This window comes from Falco peregrinus, chromosome 12 (genome assembly GCF_023634155.1).
Source record: "Falco peregrinus isolate bFalPer1 chromosome 12, bFalPer1.pri, whole genome shotgun sequence".
In the NCBI taxonomy this organism is placed as follows: Eukaryota; Metazoa; Chordata; class Aves; order Falconiformes; family Falconidae; genus Falco; species Falco peregrinus.
The window spans coordinates 1,080,088-1,100,601 of NC_073732.1; the positions used below are offsets into that span (position 1 = coordinate 1,080,088).

Sequence of the window (20,514 nt, forward strand, 5' to 3'; positions counted from 1 at the left end):
AAAGCAAAAGGAAAAAAAACCCAAAACCCAAAAGGTGCATCCTTGTACTCTCTTTAAATTACAACCCTAAAGACAGGCTTTTGAGTTTGAGCTACGCCACTTCTGGTTAAGAGAACTGGCCACTCTAAAAGAACTTGCTGTGTTTGGGGATGAAGTATGAGGGAACGGCAGTACGTGTGCTTTGCACCTGCCGGATGCTCCTCGCCCCAGCAGCAGGGTACGTTGGACTCCTGTCCTTCCCGGGGTGCTTGTTACAAAGGCTGTTTTCTTTAAGTTTGCCTCAGGTAGCTGATTTACGCCAAGGTGGGTTCTTGAGAATCTTGAGGATCTCAAAGCCATCAAAATATGAATCATTCAAAGTTCCTTCCTAAATACTGAACAAATATCCCAGTACTGTGTGCTCTGCAAGCGACTTACTAGCAAAACATCAGCTGCTCCTCACAGACTTTTGTGATTTTTCTTTCCATTTTACTGGCAGAACTTCAGGCTGTATCAACAAAACCAAAACTATGCCACTGCTAAATTTTATTACAGGCAAGATGCAAGACCCTACATATTTTTTTTGTAGCTTCCCTGTCTTCATCCGCACTGCTCCACTAAGCAGTGTTGTTACTATTATTGTATTGATCTAATGCTAAAGGAACTGGATTCCGAGTTGTGATCTGCCTGTGTTAAACACTGTATTAAGGTTTTCACCTTGTTTGTTGTGGCCCTGTTTCGTTTATCTTTCACTGAACTTTTTTGTAAGAACAAAATAAGCAGTAGCTTTCAGGCGATGACATTAAAAAAAAAAACCAACCCCCCCAACAAAGAGAGGTTAACTTTAGATGGTATAAACAGCAGACTCGGTAATTTACCAGTGGTTTCCCCTTCTTTCACGCATACTGCCCATTTCAAAGCCTGTCATTTGAAGAGAAGGACCAAGAACACCATTGCTTCCTAACAGTAGCTCCCCCCTCTACCTGCCTCCCTCTCCTCCTGCTTTGGGCTCTGCCTGCAGTCGACCTGAAGGAGGAGAAAATAAAAGAGCATCAACAGTGCATATTTTTCCGAGTCTCCCTGACCTTAATTCATTTTCTGGCAGCTTGTGCAGACTCTTGTCTAATGACTTTCTATAGTTTCCCGCGGCTGGGAGACTTCCTTCACAATCTCCTGAAAGCTGCTTACATCCTGCTTTTACCTTGGTAGGACTTCTATTGCTGCAGCAAGATTTTTATTTCTCAGAGCCTCTCAGAGTTTCCTGCTGGCTCACAGCAGAGGTTTTGAAACTGGGCACAGTTCTTACTGTGTGCTGGATTCTGACAAAATTATTTGACCAGTTTTGCCTTTCCAGCACTTTTTTGGTATGGTGTATATTGTCTGCCTGTAAATTACTCTTGTATATTTTTAAGCATCTGTCGCAAACATTTCAATATTTGCTAATTTTCATTCTAAAAATGTCTGTTCGGTTACATCATGGTAGGACCAATCTCCATAATAACCTACAGCTTCTTGTAAGTTCTGGTAGAATGAGTGCTTCTGTCTCTTGATCCAAGCTCTGAATGAAACCAGGAAGAAGGATTAAACCTCCTGCTTTTGTTTCAATCGTAACCTCTAGACACTTTTTCCTTTAATATAAGCGAAGTTACCATTGAGTCGGTGGCCTCTAATATCTGTCTAGCGTATGTGCAAACACCTCCAATCTTGACCAGGAAGCTTTTGAAGTTCTCTTCTTGTTAGCACACAGAACGTACTTGGAAGATTCGCAGTAAAAGCTCTAGCACTCCCATTTTTCTGAAAGTGTGGTTGTACGCGTAACCTTATTTTCACTGCTCAGGCATTTCCAGAAGATGACATTTTTCATTACTTTAGAGCTGTCACATCAGTTTTATTTTCCAGGGCAACGCAGAGCCCCACACTCCACAGCTGCTCCTGTACCCTCCGTTCACAGAGCCAGTTAGACACACACTTCTTCAGCCAGTTTCCCACAGGCTTAATTTTCACTTTTTCTTTCAGGAGTGGTTCCTGCTTTTCTGTTTCTCTCTCTGTTCAGGTCTCTAGTAACTTTTTTTGCGGTTACTGTTGTGTGAATTGGAGTCATAAAAGCAACGTTAGGATCTTGACCAGAGCAGCAGCTTCTTAGCAAGTCTGTCAGCCAGTGTTAGTCTGTAAATGTTAATTTCATAAACATTTCATAAACAGAAGTACTGTGTTCCATCAGCTCTGACAGTCTTGATAGACAGTGATCATTTTTACTACAGTTAAACTGGTTACATGTATGACACCTAAGCTGACTTACAGTTGTTTTGCTTGATACTCTTTACACAATACCTTTAAAGGTAGTACCTATGAAAATCCGTATGTGAAAACCTACTGAGAGGGAGCACTGTCACGCATGTCTGTAACGGTGGGGAATTTCAGAGCCTCTCTCAGCTGTTTCCTGACGAGCTGTGCTGACAGCTGATACTTGATCCTGTGACTGTTTGCCCAGCTGGTTAGAGACACCATCCACCAGTGCCGGTGCTGCCGCACTGCAGCTGAGCACAGGACTGGTGCCAGCGGGGGCAGCTGAGGCCAGATTATTTTACATGAAGCCAATGAACCTGTTGGTCAGGTGTTCCTCTTCCAAGTACAGGCTTCGAAAATGGACAGTGAATCAGCATCATCTATGTCCCAATTCTTCAGCAACAGTTATTCTCTTTAAACTCCTAAGAACGGTCTGTTCTCGGGGAGGGGGGGGGGGTGGCGGGGGGTGGCGGTGTGTGTTAACCGTAACCACTTACACCCTGTCTTTGAACCCTCCAGACACTGAGGCATTCTCCCAAACCCACAAGTTCATCCCAAATCTCCCATTTACAACAGCAGTATGAGTGCAAACGTTAACTTCGTTACTCGTAATCGCCCAGCCACACTTCACGCAGCTGCAGGCCTTTGCCATGGAGCAATTGCACAAGTCCCGTGGCACATGGGCAGCACTAGCAGCGTGCAGGCTGCCCAGGACTGCGCTCACAGAAGGGTGCAGCGTGTGGCTCTATCCCACTTCCCTCCCCAACCGGTAAAGGCGAAACAGAAGATCGCTCACGAACTACTCCTTTCCCATATACACACAACGTATATTTACCACCTCTTTGTTACCCATGAAAATTTCCAAGGGAGCTGATGCCAAGAACTGCTGTCTCCTCTCCCTGCCCCAGCCCTCTATGCCCCCAGTCCTCTAAGCCCCTCATCCTTCCCTGTCCCTCAGGGCAGCGCTAGCACGACCCTTTAGTGACCTGTTTAACGTCTCGTTCAGGGAGCGCAGAGAGATGCTGGCTTTAGCCATCTTCCCGGAGAGCACAAAGAGAAGAAATAAAAGCCGGAGTGGGCTCGATCCTCTCTCCTGAAGCAGGCAGCAATGACAGGGACAGAGGATCTGACTCCTGCTGCGGGTTGTTTGTACTGAGGCTTTTTATAGACTGATGTCCAAATATAGGTCATAGATGCACAGACACATGCTCACGAACGTATCCCGTACTGAACCACCCACCCGCACCACTTCTGATCCTCTCCATCTTCATACGTAAATTCAGAGGTGACACGAAAGGGGGTACCTACACTATTCTGCTTTTTTTCCTGTGTTTTGGGTTCATTTTGCTGGAGCACCAGCTAGTTCGTGTCTTGGGCCAAAATCTCCTGCTGTTAAAGGCTGTGCAGGCAGATTGCCTTTTTTTTTTTTTTAAAAAAAAAAAAAAAAAAAAGGGGATGATGGTAAAATCACATTTGGCTGAGAATGAGTTGTGTTCGGCTGTGAGGAGCTGCTTTGAGCAAAACCAAGACAGTTGGAATCTCTTCCATAAAGGATGGACAGCCAGCACAACTGGCTAATGATTTTCAGGAGCTGGGTATGCAAAAAAGAGGTGGAAAGTTTTCCATCAAAAAGAAGAAAAGAGGCACATAGATAATGTGCGTCTGGTACCAGCACAGCTGGTGAAACAAGACAGCACAAACTCCACGTTACCAAAGCAGATCTTCAGCCAGTACCAGGCATTCAGTTTGGTGGAAGGTTAAGGACAGCCTGAGGAAAAAAAAAAAAAAAAAAATCTTTTTCCTTTTAATAATTTGCCTGTTCCATGGGAAATCCAGCCTGAACTGAACACGTCAAGAGCTGCAGCATTCCCACTTACGTTCTCCCCACCTTCAACCTGCAAATTCAGAGATGTTTCCAGGAAACCAAGTTCTGCTCGTTGTGTTTCTAAAGCTTTGGGAAGACAGTGGAAATATCGGGGCAAGGAGGGGCTGTGCCTTTGGCCCTTTGTAGTCCCCCTGTGATGGGGTATGCAGCGTACTTTTTGACACAATTTTGTGTAAGTTTGGCAAGATTAGCATGAGTATAGGAACATGGGAGCAGTGAGAGAGAAAGCATTTATTAAGACAAATGTAATAGTTATTTTTCCCCTGGGATAAACAACTAAATGCACAAGACAGCTGACCCATTAAACAGATGTTAACTTTTCCCCTGCTCCTTTGTTTACCACAGTGTGAAAAAATCCAATTGGCAATGACAGTTAAACTAATTTGATTACTCATTAACTGATGCTTCTCTAGTCTTATATGCAGCTGCTGACAAACTAATGAAAAATATATTTCCACTATGGCCAATTTAAGCTAACTGTGACACAGTTTAACGGGGAGAGTAATGTAAAGCACTGCTATAGTTAAAAATGCAAGGAGTTCAGCCAAAGACATCTCTGTTATTGCTCAGCATTCTCATTTAGCATTGCGGGTGTCCCTGTCAGCGTGATTTTCTTCCTCCAACCTCAATTATGTCAGCTTAGTCATGAACTAGTATTACCCCTAAATATATTGAAACCAGTTTCACTTAAATTCAAGAAGCAAACTGCCAACCCTGCAAGACATGGCTGCAGTGAATACAAACAGCCGCTGAAAGCCTTAACATGAGGCCAGTTACATTGCGAGTCCTCGCGTGAGTACACAGCAAATCCCCTTCCAAAGAATGCAGCAGGTTTCACTGTTCAATTCACCGTCAGTGGATGCAACTGGAGTCATTTCAAACACTCCAAGAAGTGGTTTATGCCCCACAAATTTCTTTAAACGTCTCAGCAGCTAAGCTTCTGGCAGTGGATACACAGATACAGAACTACTCTGATCAGCAACTAATACTCTCTTGGAGCCTTTGAGCCACGCGCACGAGATCCAGTTCACCTTCTCTCCGTGCTCAATGGTTAGCTTTGGTAACACTCTAGCGTTTGAAGCCACTTTGTTGAGCTTTCTGTCTTTTCTGGTGGATGCAGGTGCTTGGGCCTTCCTTCTCTGCAGAGATTTTGCTGGACTTTGCTCCTGCTTTCCAATGTCACTGCTGACATCCCAGAGCAAGACTTTCCCGTCATTGCCTCCAGTCAACAACCAGTACGCTTCTGGCATAAAAAGGACCTGCGATACTCCTAAGCTGTGACCTAGAAACTCCAGCTCACGTTCAAACTTGGCACCAGTGACTCTGAATATTCTGACTTTACCGTCTTGAGCTCCGCAGCCAAAGATGTTGCCGCACGGTGCGACAGACAGGGAATGTGCAAGCGGCGGGTTAAAGAACTGGCCCGCTGACTGTGGACTGTCTTCCTCACTTTCACACTCCTGCAGGTTTGTGGTCCACAAGGGGCGAGCTTTCTGCAGGTTCCACAGCATAACCTTGAAAGAAAAGTATAAATCGGTAATTTGTCTGTTTTACGTAAAATCAGATCTTTTGCTAACAGTAAAAATAAACAATTGCACTTCTGGCTCCAGCAGAGGAAAGGCTACGCATGAGTGCAAGATATGCAAGATGTGCTGCGAGGAGTGGTTGAACTTTACCTGATAAATACAGCAAACCTTTACGGCGTGCCTCCCACACCCTCATACCGCCCTACTCAGCACAGAGTCAGTGACTCGCACCTTCAGACCACAAAACGGATGAACAAACTGTTCTGAATGCTTTCACATTCATCTCGGCAGTAGTAATCATGACATAGTGCCCATCATTATTTAAATTATTTAAAATATATTAAATTATTTAAAAGGAAGGACACGGAAACGCTAGCAGTAAATAGAGAACATTAGCATTCTGAATTTTGGTTCTCTCTCTGCTACGTACTTGTCCTAAAATAATCACTTCCATGAATGTGTGTGAAAAATGGAACAGCAAAAGGCAAAGAGCAGTTCAGGCCCTCATTTTTGAACAGACATAGATGTTTGGGGGTTTTTTTTCTATCCAATGAGTAGATCCAGTTTGTGCTTCCACCATATCGAGGCAGGGCACGCTTTTCCTGACGAGATGGGGGGGAGGCTGTGCTTTTAGGTTTGCTTTTAAAATGCCACCCCACCTCCAAGCTCCTCATGAAGCAATAACCGTGCCTTCAAATGCACCCTGCATCTCTCGTACAGCAATTCAAGTACCATAGGTTTATACCACACCAGTTAAAAATAATTCCGTCGATACTTTTGTAGGACCTGAATGGATAATGAGCATTTTCAAGGCCAACGGATATGAAAGCGCGAGTCAGTCTAATGCAGGACTGGTGTGTTGTTTGCTTTTTTTAATCAAAGCTTTAATTTGTTGTTAATAAAAATATTCCTCCACTAGTGATCTCCAGTAGAAAGTACAGGAGTCTTTAAATTTGTGCCCCAAAAGAACTTGTCACACTGCACTGGGTCTGCATTTCTGGAATCCAGATCACACAAAGACTTCCAAACTATGTTGTTTCCTGCAATTTCGCTGTTTTAGTGACCACTGTTGCTGCTACATTAGAACTCCTTTGCTACCGATGCAAGGGAAGACTTCCCATGACAACAGTGTGTGCAGGGCAAAGTAAATCAGAGAGGCTGGGTCCTAATGCTTAAGGCAAACACTCCCATTTTCGGCACAGACAACTGCAACAGCTTTATGAACTCATCAAGTGCTAACAAGTTTTCTGCAGCCTAAGTATTTTCTGTCCTCATAGCGTTTTCCCTGCTTTCATGGAACTTCTGAAGAAAACCTGGCAACCTAAATCTCAGTTCCCATCAGCTACAGCTTCACTGAGGGTTTGACATGCGAGCACAGAACATGTTCTGATGCTCATAGAGCTTGTAAACAAGTCCAAAGACAGGCTGCTGCACAGCATTTCAGAGTACTGCAGCTCAGCGTCTCTTTATGAAATGATGTATCTTAAAGCCAGCCTCAATGCACAAAACCACTTTTTTCATTTTACAAAACCCCACTAACGAATTCCTACCATCTGGGGACATTGACTTTCACCTAAAAACCAACTTGCTGAGCTACAGTAAACCGTACTAAAACTGAAAAGTCACAAAAAATGACCAGTTCACTTGCACAGCAGTGGTATACAAACGCTTAGAATTCTGATAAAAAGTTTCCAGCCATAGGCTTGTGAATCTGTATTTTAGAGACCCAAATTAAGCCAGCTGTCTAAGATGCTGGGCGTTTACTCCTCTCAGACTGATACTTTGGTACCTCTGAAGTTTCTCACAGTACTTCAGTTAGAATCCTACATCCATCTTCTAGTCAACCTAAGGAAAAAAAACCTGGAAAATTTCTGAAAATTTGGCAAAGTCTAAACCTGGCATACTTCCATCAATCAGCCCCTATTTGGATAAACTTACTGAATTTATACAATCTATGCCTTTCATATGGAAAAATACCACTTACACTAAGTATCGGCATGTATTCGTTCCAACGGGTGTTAGATGCACTTCAGTTTCAGTAACACGGGGTGAAACTGCTCAGTGTTGCTGTAATAGTGCTAGAACCATTGAAACCTATGCAGAAGTGATAGTTTTAATCTCGGGCTAAATCAGGAACATGGTCAGATCTCAACCACTGGAAGAAATTACTGAAAAACATCTGTTCTGGGTGGCCAACTCTGGCAACATAACTCAAAAGGCTCCGTTAACTCCTAGCACGGTCTTTCTCAGAATGCTTCCACAAGTGGTGTGAAAAGGACAAAGTTTCCTCTTCGCAAGGACAGAGAAGCATAAAAGGCAAGGAATATTTAATGCTTCCAAGAGGTTAATCAGAACAAAGTATAAATTATAAAAATGACTTGTCCTTAGAGTGATACATGCCACTTGGAAAGATATTTATCTACCTGCAGTGAAGAGTTCCTCCTAGCATCCTGTCCACTTCAAGCATTTTGCCTTTTTCTAACTACCATCTGTATTTGGTCTGCAGCCGTAACTGATCACCAGGGACAGCTGCTGGTTTTGCTCAGTCCAACGGGGAGCTAACATGGCATGAGCATGCTCTGCACCATATTCTGATTCCTGCCCCCCCCCCCCTCACTTTTAGACTGTAAATGGATATGGGGGGAAGAGAAAAACGGGGAGAGGAACTGCTGAGCAGAATCTGGCACAAACAGCCTCAACACTGAGCTTGTCCACCAAAACTACTTTGGAACAGTTAAGGAGCTTTCCAGCGACAAGGCTGTACACTCTTGCTCTTGGTGAAAGTCTGCTGGCGCCTCACTACACAGGTGGGTAGTTACCATTTCACTTCTCTAATAACCATCTACTTGTATGCAAATCACCTGCATGTCCAGTCCACAGGAAACTAGGCTTTGAGGCCGCTGAGGTCGAAAGGCAACAGAGGAGCAGATGTTTAAGTGTCTCAAGGACCGGCTGACTTTCTTGTTTTCCAGGTCCATAACCTTTATTGCCCCCGAGTCATCTGCCGCAGCCAAGAAACTGTCGGTCTCATTCACTGAGAGGCAGTTGATCTCCTCCTCATTCACATGGAAGCCTTCAACGGGCTCCTTGAGGGATCGGGCATCCAGCAAACTGACAGTTTCTCCGTGGGAGGTGTACAGCCTGGCGGGATGGCGGGGAGAGAACACCACGGAGGTCACGTCGTCTGCCTTCGGGAGCTGGAGCTGTCCCACCAGGGCACCTCTCCCGTCCCAGAGCGCGAGCTCGCCTCTCTCCGCACCTGAAGCCACCAGGCCTTCCGTGTTTACATTCAAGCACAATACAGAGGTCGAATGTCCACCCGTCCATTTGGCTGCCATGTTTCAGGGACACCTCTGAAACAAACAAAAACCTGAATGGCGCTCCTGATGGTCTCCTTACAGCGGAAAGCTTATCAAAGCAACGGGATCAACCCGCTGACTGTAACTCAAACCACTTGAAACTCTAACGGCTAATTAAAACAGGCACCTCTGCAGATCAGTCTCCAAATGAAACTTTGGCTCAAACAGCGTCAACATCAGCTACAACGGTGCGGGACAGTGGCGCTGGCACGCGTGGCTGCGCGGCACGTGGAGGACGGCGGCTCCGATGGCTGCGAGGGGCAGAGCCGCTTCCCCAGCGTGTAAGGGCACAGCACGGCCGGCAGAACGGGGCACGGGAAGGGGCAGGGGGGGACGGCGAACCGGGCAGGTCTCGGAGCCAGCAGCCCCACCGGGCGGGAGCACACGGACACTTGCCCGGCCCGGCTGCGAGGCCGGGGCAGCCCGAGCCCGCCTGGCCCGGGGGAGCGGGAGGAACTGGCGGAGCCGGAGGGCGCTGCCTTGGCGGCGGGTTAGGGGCAGGCATTGGCGTGACTAAGTTTTAACCCACGGCGCAGGCGGCTCCGTGCTCCCGAGGGGAAGCGGGTCCCTCGGCACCGGCACCGCCCGGGCCACCGGCACCGCCCGGGCCGCAGGCGCGGCCACCGATCCCGCCCCGGCCCCTTCCCTGGCGCGACCCCCGAGCGCTCCGGGGCCGGTTCAGCGGGGGGCAGAGCGGGGGGGCCGGGGACGCCGCGGGGGCTGTCCCGGCTGCAGCGCCCGGCCCCGCCGCCTGAGCCCCGCGGCTTACAGGCAGCGCAGCCCCCCTGGGTCGGGGCCCGGCCTTTACCGACCTGACCCTGCGCTGCACCGCGCCTGTGCCCGGCACAGCCCGGCCGCCCGCCGCCCACGAGGGTCCTGCCGCTCACGCAGCGCCGCCGGCCCCCGCCCGCCGCGGGGGCGCAGCCCGGCCCGGGGCAGCCTCACCTCCGCGCTGCGCCGCCCGCTCCTGCGCCGCGTCCCGCGTCCCGCCCCGCGCCTGCGCCGTGGCCAGGGGCGGGCTGCCGGCGGCGGTGATGGCGGCGCCGGCCGCCCCCGCGCCGTGAGGGCCTCGGGGCCCGCGCCCGCCGCCGCCGCTGTCGCCGTCGAGGCGGGGGACACAGCGCGGCCCGGCCCGGCCCGCCGGGCGTTCGGGGGGGGGGGGGGTGCGAGGCGATGGCGGCGGGCCCCGGCGGCGGGGCGGCGGCGGCGGGGGGCCCGGGCTGGCGGCTGCCGGGGCGGGTGCTGGAGCTGGTGTTCTCCTACCTGGAGCTGCGGGAGCTGCGGAGCTGCGCGCTGGTCTGCAAGCTGTGGCACCGCGTGCTGCACGGCGACGAGAACAGCGAGGTGTGGCGCAGCCTGGCGGCCCGCTGCCTGGCCGAGGAGGCCCTGCGCACCGACATCCTCTGCAACGTGCCCACCTACAAGGGCAAGGTGAGCCCGGCACCCCCAGCCCCGCGGCGGAGCCCCCCACCACCCCCCGACAGCCCCTGAGCATCCTTCCCCCGTCCCCCCCCCGACAGCCCCTGAGCATCCTCCCCCCGCGACAGCCCCTGAGCATCCTTCCCCCCCCCCCCCCCGCGACAGCCCCTGAGCATCCTCCCCCCGTCCCCCCCGCGACAGCCCCTGAGCATCCTCCCCCTGTCCCCCCCCCGACAGCCCCTGAGCATCCTCCCCCCGCGACAGCCCCTGAGCATCCTTCCCCCCCCCCCCCCCCGCGACAGCCCCTGAGCATCCTTCCCCCCTCCCCCCCCCCGGGGAGGGGCAGCAAAACACGGCAGGATTTTATCTCCTCTGCCCCTCCCTGCTCCCCATCTCCCCCTTAGGTCCGTGCCTTCCACCACGCCTTCAGCACCAACGACTGCTCGCGGAACGTCTACATCAAGAAGAACGGCTTCACGCTGCACCGCAACCCCATTGCCCAGAGCACGGACGGGGCTCGGACCAAGATCGGCTTCAGCGAGGGCCGCCATGCCTGGGAGGTGTGGTGGGAGGGCCCGCTGGGCACCGTGGCCGTCATTGGCATCGCCACGAAGCGGGCGGCCATGCAGTGCCAGGGCTACGTGGCCCTGCTGGGGAGCGATGACCAGAGTTGGGGCTGGAACCTGGTGGACAATAACTTGCTGCATAACGGCGAGGTGAACGGCAGCTTCCCCCAGTGCAATAACGCACCCAAATACCAGGTGAGCGGGGCTTGGCGTGGGCTGGAAGCTCCACCATGTCTGACGGCAGCTGGTTGTCATGAGCCTCTTCCCTCGTCTGTCCTGGCCGGCTGCTGCCTTGGCCCTGAGTGCCCACTCAGGGGTGTCGCGAGCCCTCCCTGCGGAAGGCGGGTGGCTCTGCCTTGCGAGCCCTTTGCCCCTTCGTTTGCTGCTTCGTCGGGCTGCGCCGGTGTGGTGCTGAACGCACCTGGCCCTCGCTCGTTTCCACGCTTCCCTCAACTCCCGAGCGCGGAGCGTGTGCTGTGGTTGCCTCTTGGACACCGTGTTGCTTTTTGAAATAAAAGCTGGAAGGGCTGCTGCAGCCTCCTGAAGTAGTGACTCGCCCCGCAGCAGGGTGAACCTCGGTGGGATTTTGCCCCTTTGCTGTGTGAGCTGAGGTTAGGGTTAGGTAAGAGTCTTCCTGCACAAACCTGCAGCTGCTGAGTGCTGCTCGTTTGCCTGCTGGCTGCGTTCCCGTAGGTGACAGCCCTTGGCTGGGCTGGGATGTTCAGATAATTTCAGGTTATTAAAGAGCAAGTGCCAGTTCCACCTTTTTGTCCCTATAGAAGAGTTTATCTTTGTTCTTCTGGCTGCTCGCACAACTCCATCCTGACTGCTGGAGTCCCTGGCGTTACACCTTAAGCAGTATGCAGTATAATTTCCATCTGGTAATGCTGTGGCTTTGTATGAGCATTGGCTTATGTTTCAGTTGTGGGTGAAGATCTGTGTAGTAACTTGGATATGATATTCCTGCCTTTCACGTAAAATTTCACTGCTAAGCACTCAATTCTGTCTGAAGGTTATTCCTGCAGGTTTTGGGGATAATAGCTAAAACTAGTGTAATTAAAAAGATTTAGATCTCTTTCCATTTGCACATTCCCTCGCCTGCAAACTGGATCTGCACATTCCAGCCTCAACCCTTTGTGGTTGCTTTCTGCTGCCCTTGCCTAGGCCTGTCTGCAGCAGCAGGGTGAGGAAAGGTCTTGAAGCTGAGAGCCCCCAGCTCACGCGGGGACTCAAGGGTGAATGCAGTCGCTGCTTTCTCTGTAAGAATTGGTGAGAGCTTAAATGGGTGATCCTTTGGAGTATTTTATGTTTATTAAGACATGTACAGTGATCTGCTCATAGAAAGCATACTTAAAGGAAACGCACGTGTGTGTTAGCGTCTGTTAGAGCAAAAAAGGAATCCTCGGCGTTGGGGCTGGCTGGTGAAGGATCAGAAGTTTGTGCGGCATCCTGCTGTGCTTGCTGCTGGTGGCTGGGACTTCTATTTATGTCTAAAATAATGTGTACTGGAGAAACGCAGGGAGCACCGTGCAGGCTTTGATCTGAGACTCTTGCCGTGTTCAGTGTTAGTTTCACTCGTGTGTGTGTGTATATATATATATATATATATATAAAAATATGTTAGGTTTTTCACTTTTTTTGCTGAAGCTTTGCACTGGAATTTCCCTCTGCATTGGTGAGGGAATACCTCTGTCAGCGACAGCACCTGCACAGTAGCCTATACCGGTATATTTTGTGTGTGGGAGCTTTCTAAAACAAGTTAGTTGTCTGCTCTTCATAGAGCTACTGCTCAGCGATAGCAACAGCTAAATACTGAGTCCAGGTACTTGGAGGCCATTACAAAGTCTTCAAAACTCTACAGTATTCTGAAGCACGTGGCATGCAGTATGGTCACTCTTGGTGCCCTTGCAAGGTTCATATGGGAAGGGTGACGTTTATTATCACGTAGGTGGTTAGTTACAGGCTGCCCGCTGGAAACAGGCAGCAGAGGTACTGGGGATCCTCGTGCATTTGAGCAAAATTGAGTAATTCCTGTCATAAAAGTAACGAAATCATGAGAAACAAGAAAGCCTTGCTTTAAAATTACCTGCTGCGTTAAACATTGGCGATGCTTGATTTTTGTGTCTCATTTGAATATGCTGACTCTGTGCATTTTTATTTTTTTTAATTTGATTTCCCCCTTCTGTCTCTGTTTACAGATAGGTGAAAGGATCCGAGTTATCCTGGACATGGAAGACAAAACGTTAGCGTTTGAGAGGGGCTACGAGTTCTTGGGAGTTGCCTTCAGAGGACTGCCAAAAGTTTGCCTGTATCCGGCAGTGTCTGCTGTGTACGGTAACACAGAAGTGACTTTGGTCTACCTGGGAAAACCTTTGGATGGATGACGTGGATTGTTCCGTTGGGACATCGAGATGTGGATGATTGGGAGGAGAAATCTGCATGTTGGTTAGAGGGAAACGTGTATTAGAGGAAAAACGAAAAAGTGTGGGTGTGTGTCCAGGAACCATCGAGGGAATCACGTGGCGTTTTGGAACAGAGGACCAGCCATACTTCGGGAATTGTGTGACATTTCCTCTTTCTACCAGGCCAGAAAAATCCTCAGGGTTGCAGTTGGTTGAGTGGGAAGCTGACACATGCATGTTGCAACAGATTTCATTGCTAAGATGGCAGTATGTGACCTCAAATATTTAAGAAAGGATTTGATAACAAAACTGCTTGAGGAAGTTAACCTGAGATTTGTAAGTAGCGTGTTTTGTGAAAGACTCCCATTTTAAAACTGCTTGTTCCTTCCCTTCCCTCCTTTGGGCCAATGTGGGTACCGGAGGAGAGCGAGTCTGGTTGGGTTTTATTTACAGTTTTTAACATACTGAGAAGCATGGTCCGTCTGGACTGTCCTTCTCTAGTATAATGATACAAAATGTGTGCAGCTATTTTTAAGTGTATTTTAAGGGTTGTATATATAGAACACGTTGAAAAGAACAGTTAAAAGAAAGGGTTTGCTTTATTCTAACTGGGACATAATTTCTTAACGGGGGAAAAAACCCACCCCACCCCACTGCGTGGCATCAGAAAATATACCTCGGACAGGTATATGACATTCATGTAAGTGTACTTCTGTTGTATTGTGAAGCATTTTGGGATGCTCTTGCGGAGTACGGTGCTACATCGGGTCATTTTCTGTGGAAGTTTCCATTGCTTTAGCAACAGGTTTTTTTCTCTGTAGGAAACGCAGAACGTTTTCCCCATGAGTTTCCTTTCGCCAAAATCTGCGGTTCCCTTTAGGAAGGGAAACCGCAACACAGTGGTCAGCTCATCTTCCTTTCAACATCAAAAGTCCTGACTTTCAAAAGCATCCCTATACTTCCTAATTACTATTGCAAAATGTTTCACAGTAATGAGGAAGGAGCATTCAAGTTTCTGAATCCAGACCTTGCTTTTGGCTTAGGTGGCTTTTGTGAGGCTTTTAAGACTTGACTGAACCTTTCTTTCATTAAATAAAATCCCCCCGTCCCCCGGTATTCACCTGCCTGTTGTCAGTCAGGAGGAGTAAAACTCTCACAAGCCCTTCGGTGGCAATTCTGGATCAGGTTCGACGTGCCGGCTTTTCGCTTGCACCAGTTTTCTGAAGACCACGCGCAGAGCCCCCGGCGTGCGGGTGTGCTGGCGTATGGGCTGGGGCGGCCGGGGGCTGCGGGGTGTACCGGGGAGCCGCGTTCTGGGGAAACCCTTTCCCCCTGAGGCTGAGAGCTCGGTGGGGACCCCCAGAAGGGCTGCTTTTACCGGGGCATTGACACCTGCCAGCCCTGCGGCTCTTGTCTCTCATTTCTCCTTGGCTGGTGTTTCCCAGAGCTGTCTGAACTGTTTCAGAGTTGGCCATGCTTTTCAGAGAGGGAGAAGGAAATGTTTATACAACCCCTTTTTGCTTTATTTGCGCTAGAGAATGTGAATTGCTTAATATCAGACACCGGCAAGAGGAATTCCTCCTGGCATTACGCGGGTCATGGGAGGGGAGCGCTGCGAGCAGGTGAGGGAGGCTCCTCGTCTGCTGCTGCTGAGCTGTCTTGGAGTGCTTCTAGCCTCGCAGGTAACCAAGTTCTGCACTGGAACAGAGTATGTATGTCATTACCATTTAAAAGGATTTAAAAGTATTTATTTGTTTTGTGTGTTGTTTATTGCTTAAAGGCAGTATCGGGGTCCGTTGCTCTTGGCTGGGTTAAAGAAACAAAATACGTGGTGAGAAATGAAGATGTTTTAAGTGGTGTTGAGAACTGAATAAATTAGGTGGGACGGGCACGCGAGTAACTTTTGGAGAAATCTGTTACAAGCATTGATTGTACTAACCTGTACAGTATGTGTCTGCATAGCAGAACTGGGGGTGTGAGGCGGGGAAAAAAAGAAGCAAAACCCTGTCCAACTTCAGAAAATAAAATTGTCCCCGAGATGAATGTGTGCTCAATGCAGTCCTGAAAGGCACGACCTCTGCGCTTGTTCATGAATCCAATTAGATGCAAGTAAACCCTGAGAACTTCTGAGGAGTTTTATCCACGAATTGAGATTGGTTTCCATTCTTCAGACTGCTTCTTACCCTATAAATAATTTCTCTAAATTAGAAATGCTGAAAGTTGAACATTCCTTAAGGGTGGGTTTGGGGGGGACTCACTTGTGTATGATTATAACTTATTCCTGGAGACCAATGCTGGCTGTACAAAATATTAAAATAAACTCTGCTATAATTCCGAAGGATGTAGTGGTGTGGATTGTTGTAATGACCAGCCGGCTGGTGTGACTGTTGGGATCACCACCTGCTGTGGTGCTAGGCGAAAAGGAGGAGCGGTTCAGTGCAGAGAAGGTGGAGGTGTTGGGATGGCGATGTGCTGTGTGACTGCTTGAGCAGAGAGAATCTGATCTGATGAGTGGTTAACGAGGACTTGAAAACGTGGTGTGCTCGCTCCTGCCCTGCCGCCCTACCGACGCGTCTCCGTCCCTGTCAGTGTCTCTGCTGCTCTCTGCTTCTGTAGCTTTCCATATGATGGTCAATATTTTGTGGTGCTTTTAGGAAGAAGTAGGAGACTCTTGTGGTTGTGAGTTCCAAGGCACTTTCCAAACTCTCTGCATCAGGTATCTGCTTTTAAGCAGTGAGCTTCTGACTAATATCTTTGAGCCACTTCAGGAGCGAAGAGGTTTGATGCTGGCTTGCCAAAAATGTAGAATCACTTTTTCTAGCCTGAGCTACTTTCGAGTCGGCTAATAAACAGCCATTTGCAGTATTTTCCCTACCCCAACTGGTGACTTGACTGCTTTGGTCAGGAGGAACATCAACTGTCCATAGCTCCCATAACAGTCAGATTCCCAAGTCTTGGCTTCGGAATCCTGCAGGACATCCAGAATTTTTTGATAGGTGAGCATTTTTTCTATTGTTTGAATAAACCCCAGAATTTCTTGTGGTTTAAGTGCGCTGTGAAATCTCTTGGGAGCTTAACAGTTGCTGATCTGATCTGGGCATGTTGCTGTGTCCGAGGAAGCAAGGAGCTCGGGGCAGCCGTTGGGCTCGGGGCAGAGGAGGTCCTTGGCTTTGCTGGTGACTGTGTTGGCCTGAAGTCAGTTGTGTGACCGCTTTTTTTGTGAGAGGACAGGGGTGTTGCTGGAATGAACTAATAAATCAAAAGGGCATGGGAAAATTACCCGGGCAGGGAGATTTTCCCCAAGATGTGTTGTGTTTCCTTCCCCTCCCTACTGACAGTGCAGCGTTGAGTGTCTGTTTTTGGGAGTCTTCTACTAGCAAATGCCATTTGGTTTGTCACTTTTGGCCTTGTTTCAGGTGACGGAGCCAGCCGGGAGCAGATGGCCTTGATCCTGTGGGATGAGCTGCGGCTGCCTCGGATGCGGCTGTGTTCTCTGTCTGCCTCTGAATCCGATTGCAAGCTGCAATATTAGCTTTTCTCTCCGCTTGCCGATGACTTACTTTTTAAATTTCCTTAACACCCGGGTGCGTTTTCCAGATGGCTGCCGCTATTTTTTTCCTCTTCCATTTTCACTGGGATGATGACAGCAGGGATGACAATTAAAATAGTGCTTGGCCTGATCATAGTTTGATCATACAAAACGTATTTTCCCCAAGTATGCGAGAGGTAACCAGCCCCCAGCGATTCCTGAACCTGTGTATTTTGATACTGATATTCCAGTTCTAGCTGAATCTTTGCATGTTATAAATAGCTGTGGACGCCGGCAGGATCGCAGCTACAAGTGCTGCCGTTCTCCAGAACGCTGCCGGTGCTTGCACAGTGCAGATAATTTGGTGAAATCTGTAGCTGGCAAATGTCGCTATTGAAACCTGCTCTAGGAGCCTTTCTGCCTGTACAAAAGAGGTTTTAAATGCTTGGGAGTGCAATGTGTTTGATTTCTGCACGCGATAGCAGTCCACCTCGCACCAAGGTATAATTTGGTTGGAAGGAAAATTAATGAAGTGGGAAATGAATACAGAAGGCTTTTCCTGCAGTGATGCTAAACCTGCTGGTTGGTACTTGAGGCAGCTTTCTCTAGCGCTGTATGGTGACTTCTGAATGACTTCTGACACCTTCCCACAAGAGGGCAAAGTTAACAGCCTTGGGGCAGCCTAGGCTTCCCATTTCCTAAGTGATGTGCTGCAAAATAAACATTTAATATGGAACCTCATCCGTTAGCCTTTGCCTCCCGTCCTTTTAAAAAACCAGAACAAACTAAAAAAACCTCAACGAAGCAGGTGCTTGCTGAGAAGTGGATAACGGGCTTAGGATTTTTAAAATGTACTTCATTTGAACCCTTGATCCTGAAATTAGGCTGAGCAAATCTTTGCGTTTCAGAAAATCCTCTCCAGTGACAGTAAACTGAGCTGAGACTCTGAGATCACCTTAAAAGGTAGAAAGGGGTTTGAGAGGCTCAAACAAAATGTCATGGTTACCATTCAAGGTCTGCTTTTCCCCAGAGCTGCTTTTCTTCCTCTCAGGCATTTATGGTCAGGAAATAATGATATCGTCAAAATATTATTATAAAAATAATAATTTAAATTCCATTGTGGCTGAACACCCCCACTCCCAAATTATTATTGAAAAGGGAATTTTAAATAAAACTTGTTGTATATTGCAAGGGTTGATTATTTTTCTGCAATTTTACCAGCTCCAGGGTATCTCTTTCCTTCCGTGCCTGCTCTTGCAGATGTGTTGAGCTAGCTGGAATTGTTTCATGTTTGCTTGATGTATTTTGTCTTTTTAATCTGTATTGTTCTACCTATGTTAAAAGCCTACACGTTGTTGTAAAACAGCTGCTTTCACATCTGTCCCCGCCGTTGGAGCGTGCCTCTGAAGATGCACTGTGCAAATGAAGCCACGAAATGCTGCGCTCTGGCAAACGTTCCGGCTCGGTTGCATAGTCGCAGCAGGACGTGCTGGCATCCTTCGTTCCCTGCCTCCGTTTAACGCGGTCCGTCCGCTCTGGTCTGCAGCGGCTGAGTTGGGAAATCGAGGCGAGACAAAACCTGATGGATCCCGGGAAGCACAGGCCGATGTTCACCCCAGGCAGGTGAGGTGTGCTGCGTGTGTGAGCTTCCCTGGACTCTCTGTACCACGGTAACGTGTTAAATCTGCGAGCGAGTGGGGTGCGGGCTGTTCTCCCTGCCCAGCACCTCCATGGTACCAGTTTACAGGTAACAAACTGCTGGTTGCAGCTTCAGCTGCAAGAGCGACTTTGGTGCATCGGGGACCGACAGCCTACGAGCGAGTTACTACGAGGTTATGAAGTTCTTTTCTTTCCTGAGCATCCTGTGCTTAGAAGTAAGCCGTGTCTCGTTGCTTTTAAATGGCTATTTAAGAGAGTACACTCCGCCAGCTTCAGGACGTGACTATAATGACTAAGTGCTGGACAAACCTGCCAGCGAGGGGATGGATGTTAACCCAAATGTTCTTGTCTGATATTCCAGATACTGCAGTGGTTAAAGCTTTTCAGTCTGTCCACCATCTCCAAATTGCATTTTGGGGTTTTTGTTGGCTTTTTGTTGTTGTTGTTGGTTCTTTTTTTTATGTGCTCAGGTGACAGAGAACGTTTCTCTCATGCCAGATCCCATCTGACACTGGGCACCTCCTGCAAAGCCTCGTGCAGGAGCAGAGCTTGAGGGCAGGATCTTGCGCTTTGTAAACGGCAAAGAGAGTTTACCTCTGCTTTAGCATACGATTTTGTCTTATTCCTGGAAAAATAATTGACCTATGCAGAACTGGAGCAGAGTTGGAACCAACACCAGTGGGACTCGGGGGAGCGTGCAGTATGGAAATAAGTTTGTTTTACCAGTCAACCTGTGGCCCGGTGATCTCAGCCCACCATACTGTGCATCTCTGGGATGTGGCTTGTCTTTACTGGCAGACAGTTTGCGGCGCTTCTCGGAAGAACAGTGGAGTACAGGAGGGGAAGATCTGTGTTACTGTTTGATGCATCTTTTTGAACTTTCCCCCTCTCTCACTCTCCTGTGTTAATTCAGGTCTCAAACTGGAAGGTGAAAGCCAGCTCCCAGTCTCTCCCAGACAGAGCTACAGGAATGAGGTCTCAGATACAACAGTGATGTCACATCCGGGTTAGAATTTGTTTTAAAAAACCACAGAAACTTCCATCCTGCCAGCTTTTTCTGTTTTCTTATGTGAGACGAAGGAATATGCCCTAAATGCAAGAGTGTGCGCCGATCCCCAGACCCTGCAGACTGGCTTTTCTTTGTCACTTGTCCTACAGGTCTCATGCTAGAAGGGAGGGATGCTGAGCCCTGCGGCTGAAGACCTGGGGAAGGAAGATCTCGGAGCATGAGCCTGGGCTGCCGTCCGCCTGCAGGAGGGTTGCTGGGGAGATAACATGGCGTAGCAGGGACATCGGCTGTCCTGGCCGGAGGGGAAAGCTGGGTGGGATACGCTTCACCCTGTGAGGAGCTGAGATCGTTTCACTTCCCTCTGCATTAATGACAGAATTACTCACTTCTCTTAACCAGAAGGCGGCAGGAAAGGAGTACGTGTGACTACAAATGGGAGTAGTTTTTCTTGCCGCAGTTGACGTTGCTGAATGGTGCCCTGGCCGTGCCTTGTCCGTGCCTTCTCCTGACTTACAGCTTCCAGTCCCAGTGGTTTTATGCTCAAAACTTCGGTGAATGTACTGGAGTAGACAAGCGGGGGAGGTTTCCTGGTTTTAATGGCTTATTTTATTGTACAGTACAAAAGAAAAGGTCAATTTATCCATATCTGGCAGCCCTGTGGGAAAGACTTGGGCAACACTTCCAGGTCTAGCATAAGCACAGACCAAACTGCAGATGTAAGCAACCTGGTCGTGGGGCTTTCCAGCTTGTGAGGAGATCTAGGAGGAAAGATCATTTGTCTTCTCTGGTGTCAGCCGCTTGTTTCTCCTGCAGGTGCATCGTAAGCAGTTCTCTAGAGCGTCTGGACTTCAGTAGTGTCTGTCTCATGGCTCCTAAGGGAGTGGATGCATTTGGC

The 20,514-nt window shown here is 48.9% G+C and overlaps 2 protein-coding genes across 5 annotated transcripts; one reads left to right on the plus strand and one right to left on the minus strand.

Moving 5' to 3' along the window:
* Positions 1 to 4,362: 4,362 nt before the first annotated feature.
* WDR53 (WD repeat domain 53) lies at positions 4,363 to 10,029 on the minus strand. 4 transcript variants are annotated; one of them, XM_055816887.1, is made up of 3 exons: positions 9,981 to 10,029; positions 8,538 to 9,029; positions 4,363 to 5,664 (listed from the first exon to the last, which is right to left on the minus strand). In XM_055816887.1, the coding sequence occupies exons 2-3, from the start codon at positions 9,012 to 9,014 to the stop codon at positions 5,083 to 5,085; spliced, it is 1,059 nt and encodes a 352-aa protein (XP_055672862.1). In that variant the 5' UTR covers positions 9,015 to 9,029; positions 9,981 to 10,029; the 3' UTR covers positions 4,363 to 5,082. The 4 variants fall into 4 exon arrangements, with proteins under 4 accessions (XP_055672862.1, XP_055672863.1, XP_005241627.2 ...); XM_055816888.1 differs by lacking the exon at positions 9,981 to 10,029 and adding an exon at positions 9,848 to 9,953 and having other exon boundaries at positions 8,538 to 9,027; XM_005241570.4 differs by lacking the exon at positions 9,981 to 10,029 and adding an exon at positions 9,163 to 9,837.
* A 48-nt stretch (positions 10,030 to 10,077) lies between these two features.
* Positions 10,078 to 19,129, plus strand: FBXO45 (F-box protein 45). Its single transcript, XM_055816891.1, has 3 exons — positions 10,078 to 10,466; positions 10,859 to 11,215; positions 13,219 to 19,129. Exons 1-3 carry the CDS (start codon positions 10,209 to 10,211, stop codon positions 13,402 to 13,404), a joined length of 801 nt encoding a protein of 266 aa, XP_055672866.1. The 5' UTR covers positions 10,078 to 10,208; the 3' UTR covers positions 13,405 to 19,129.
* The last annotated feature ends 1,385 nt before the right edge of the window (positions 19,130 to 20,514 follow it).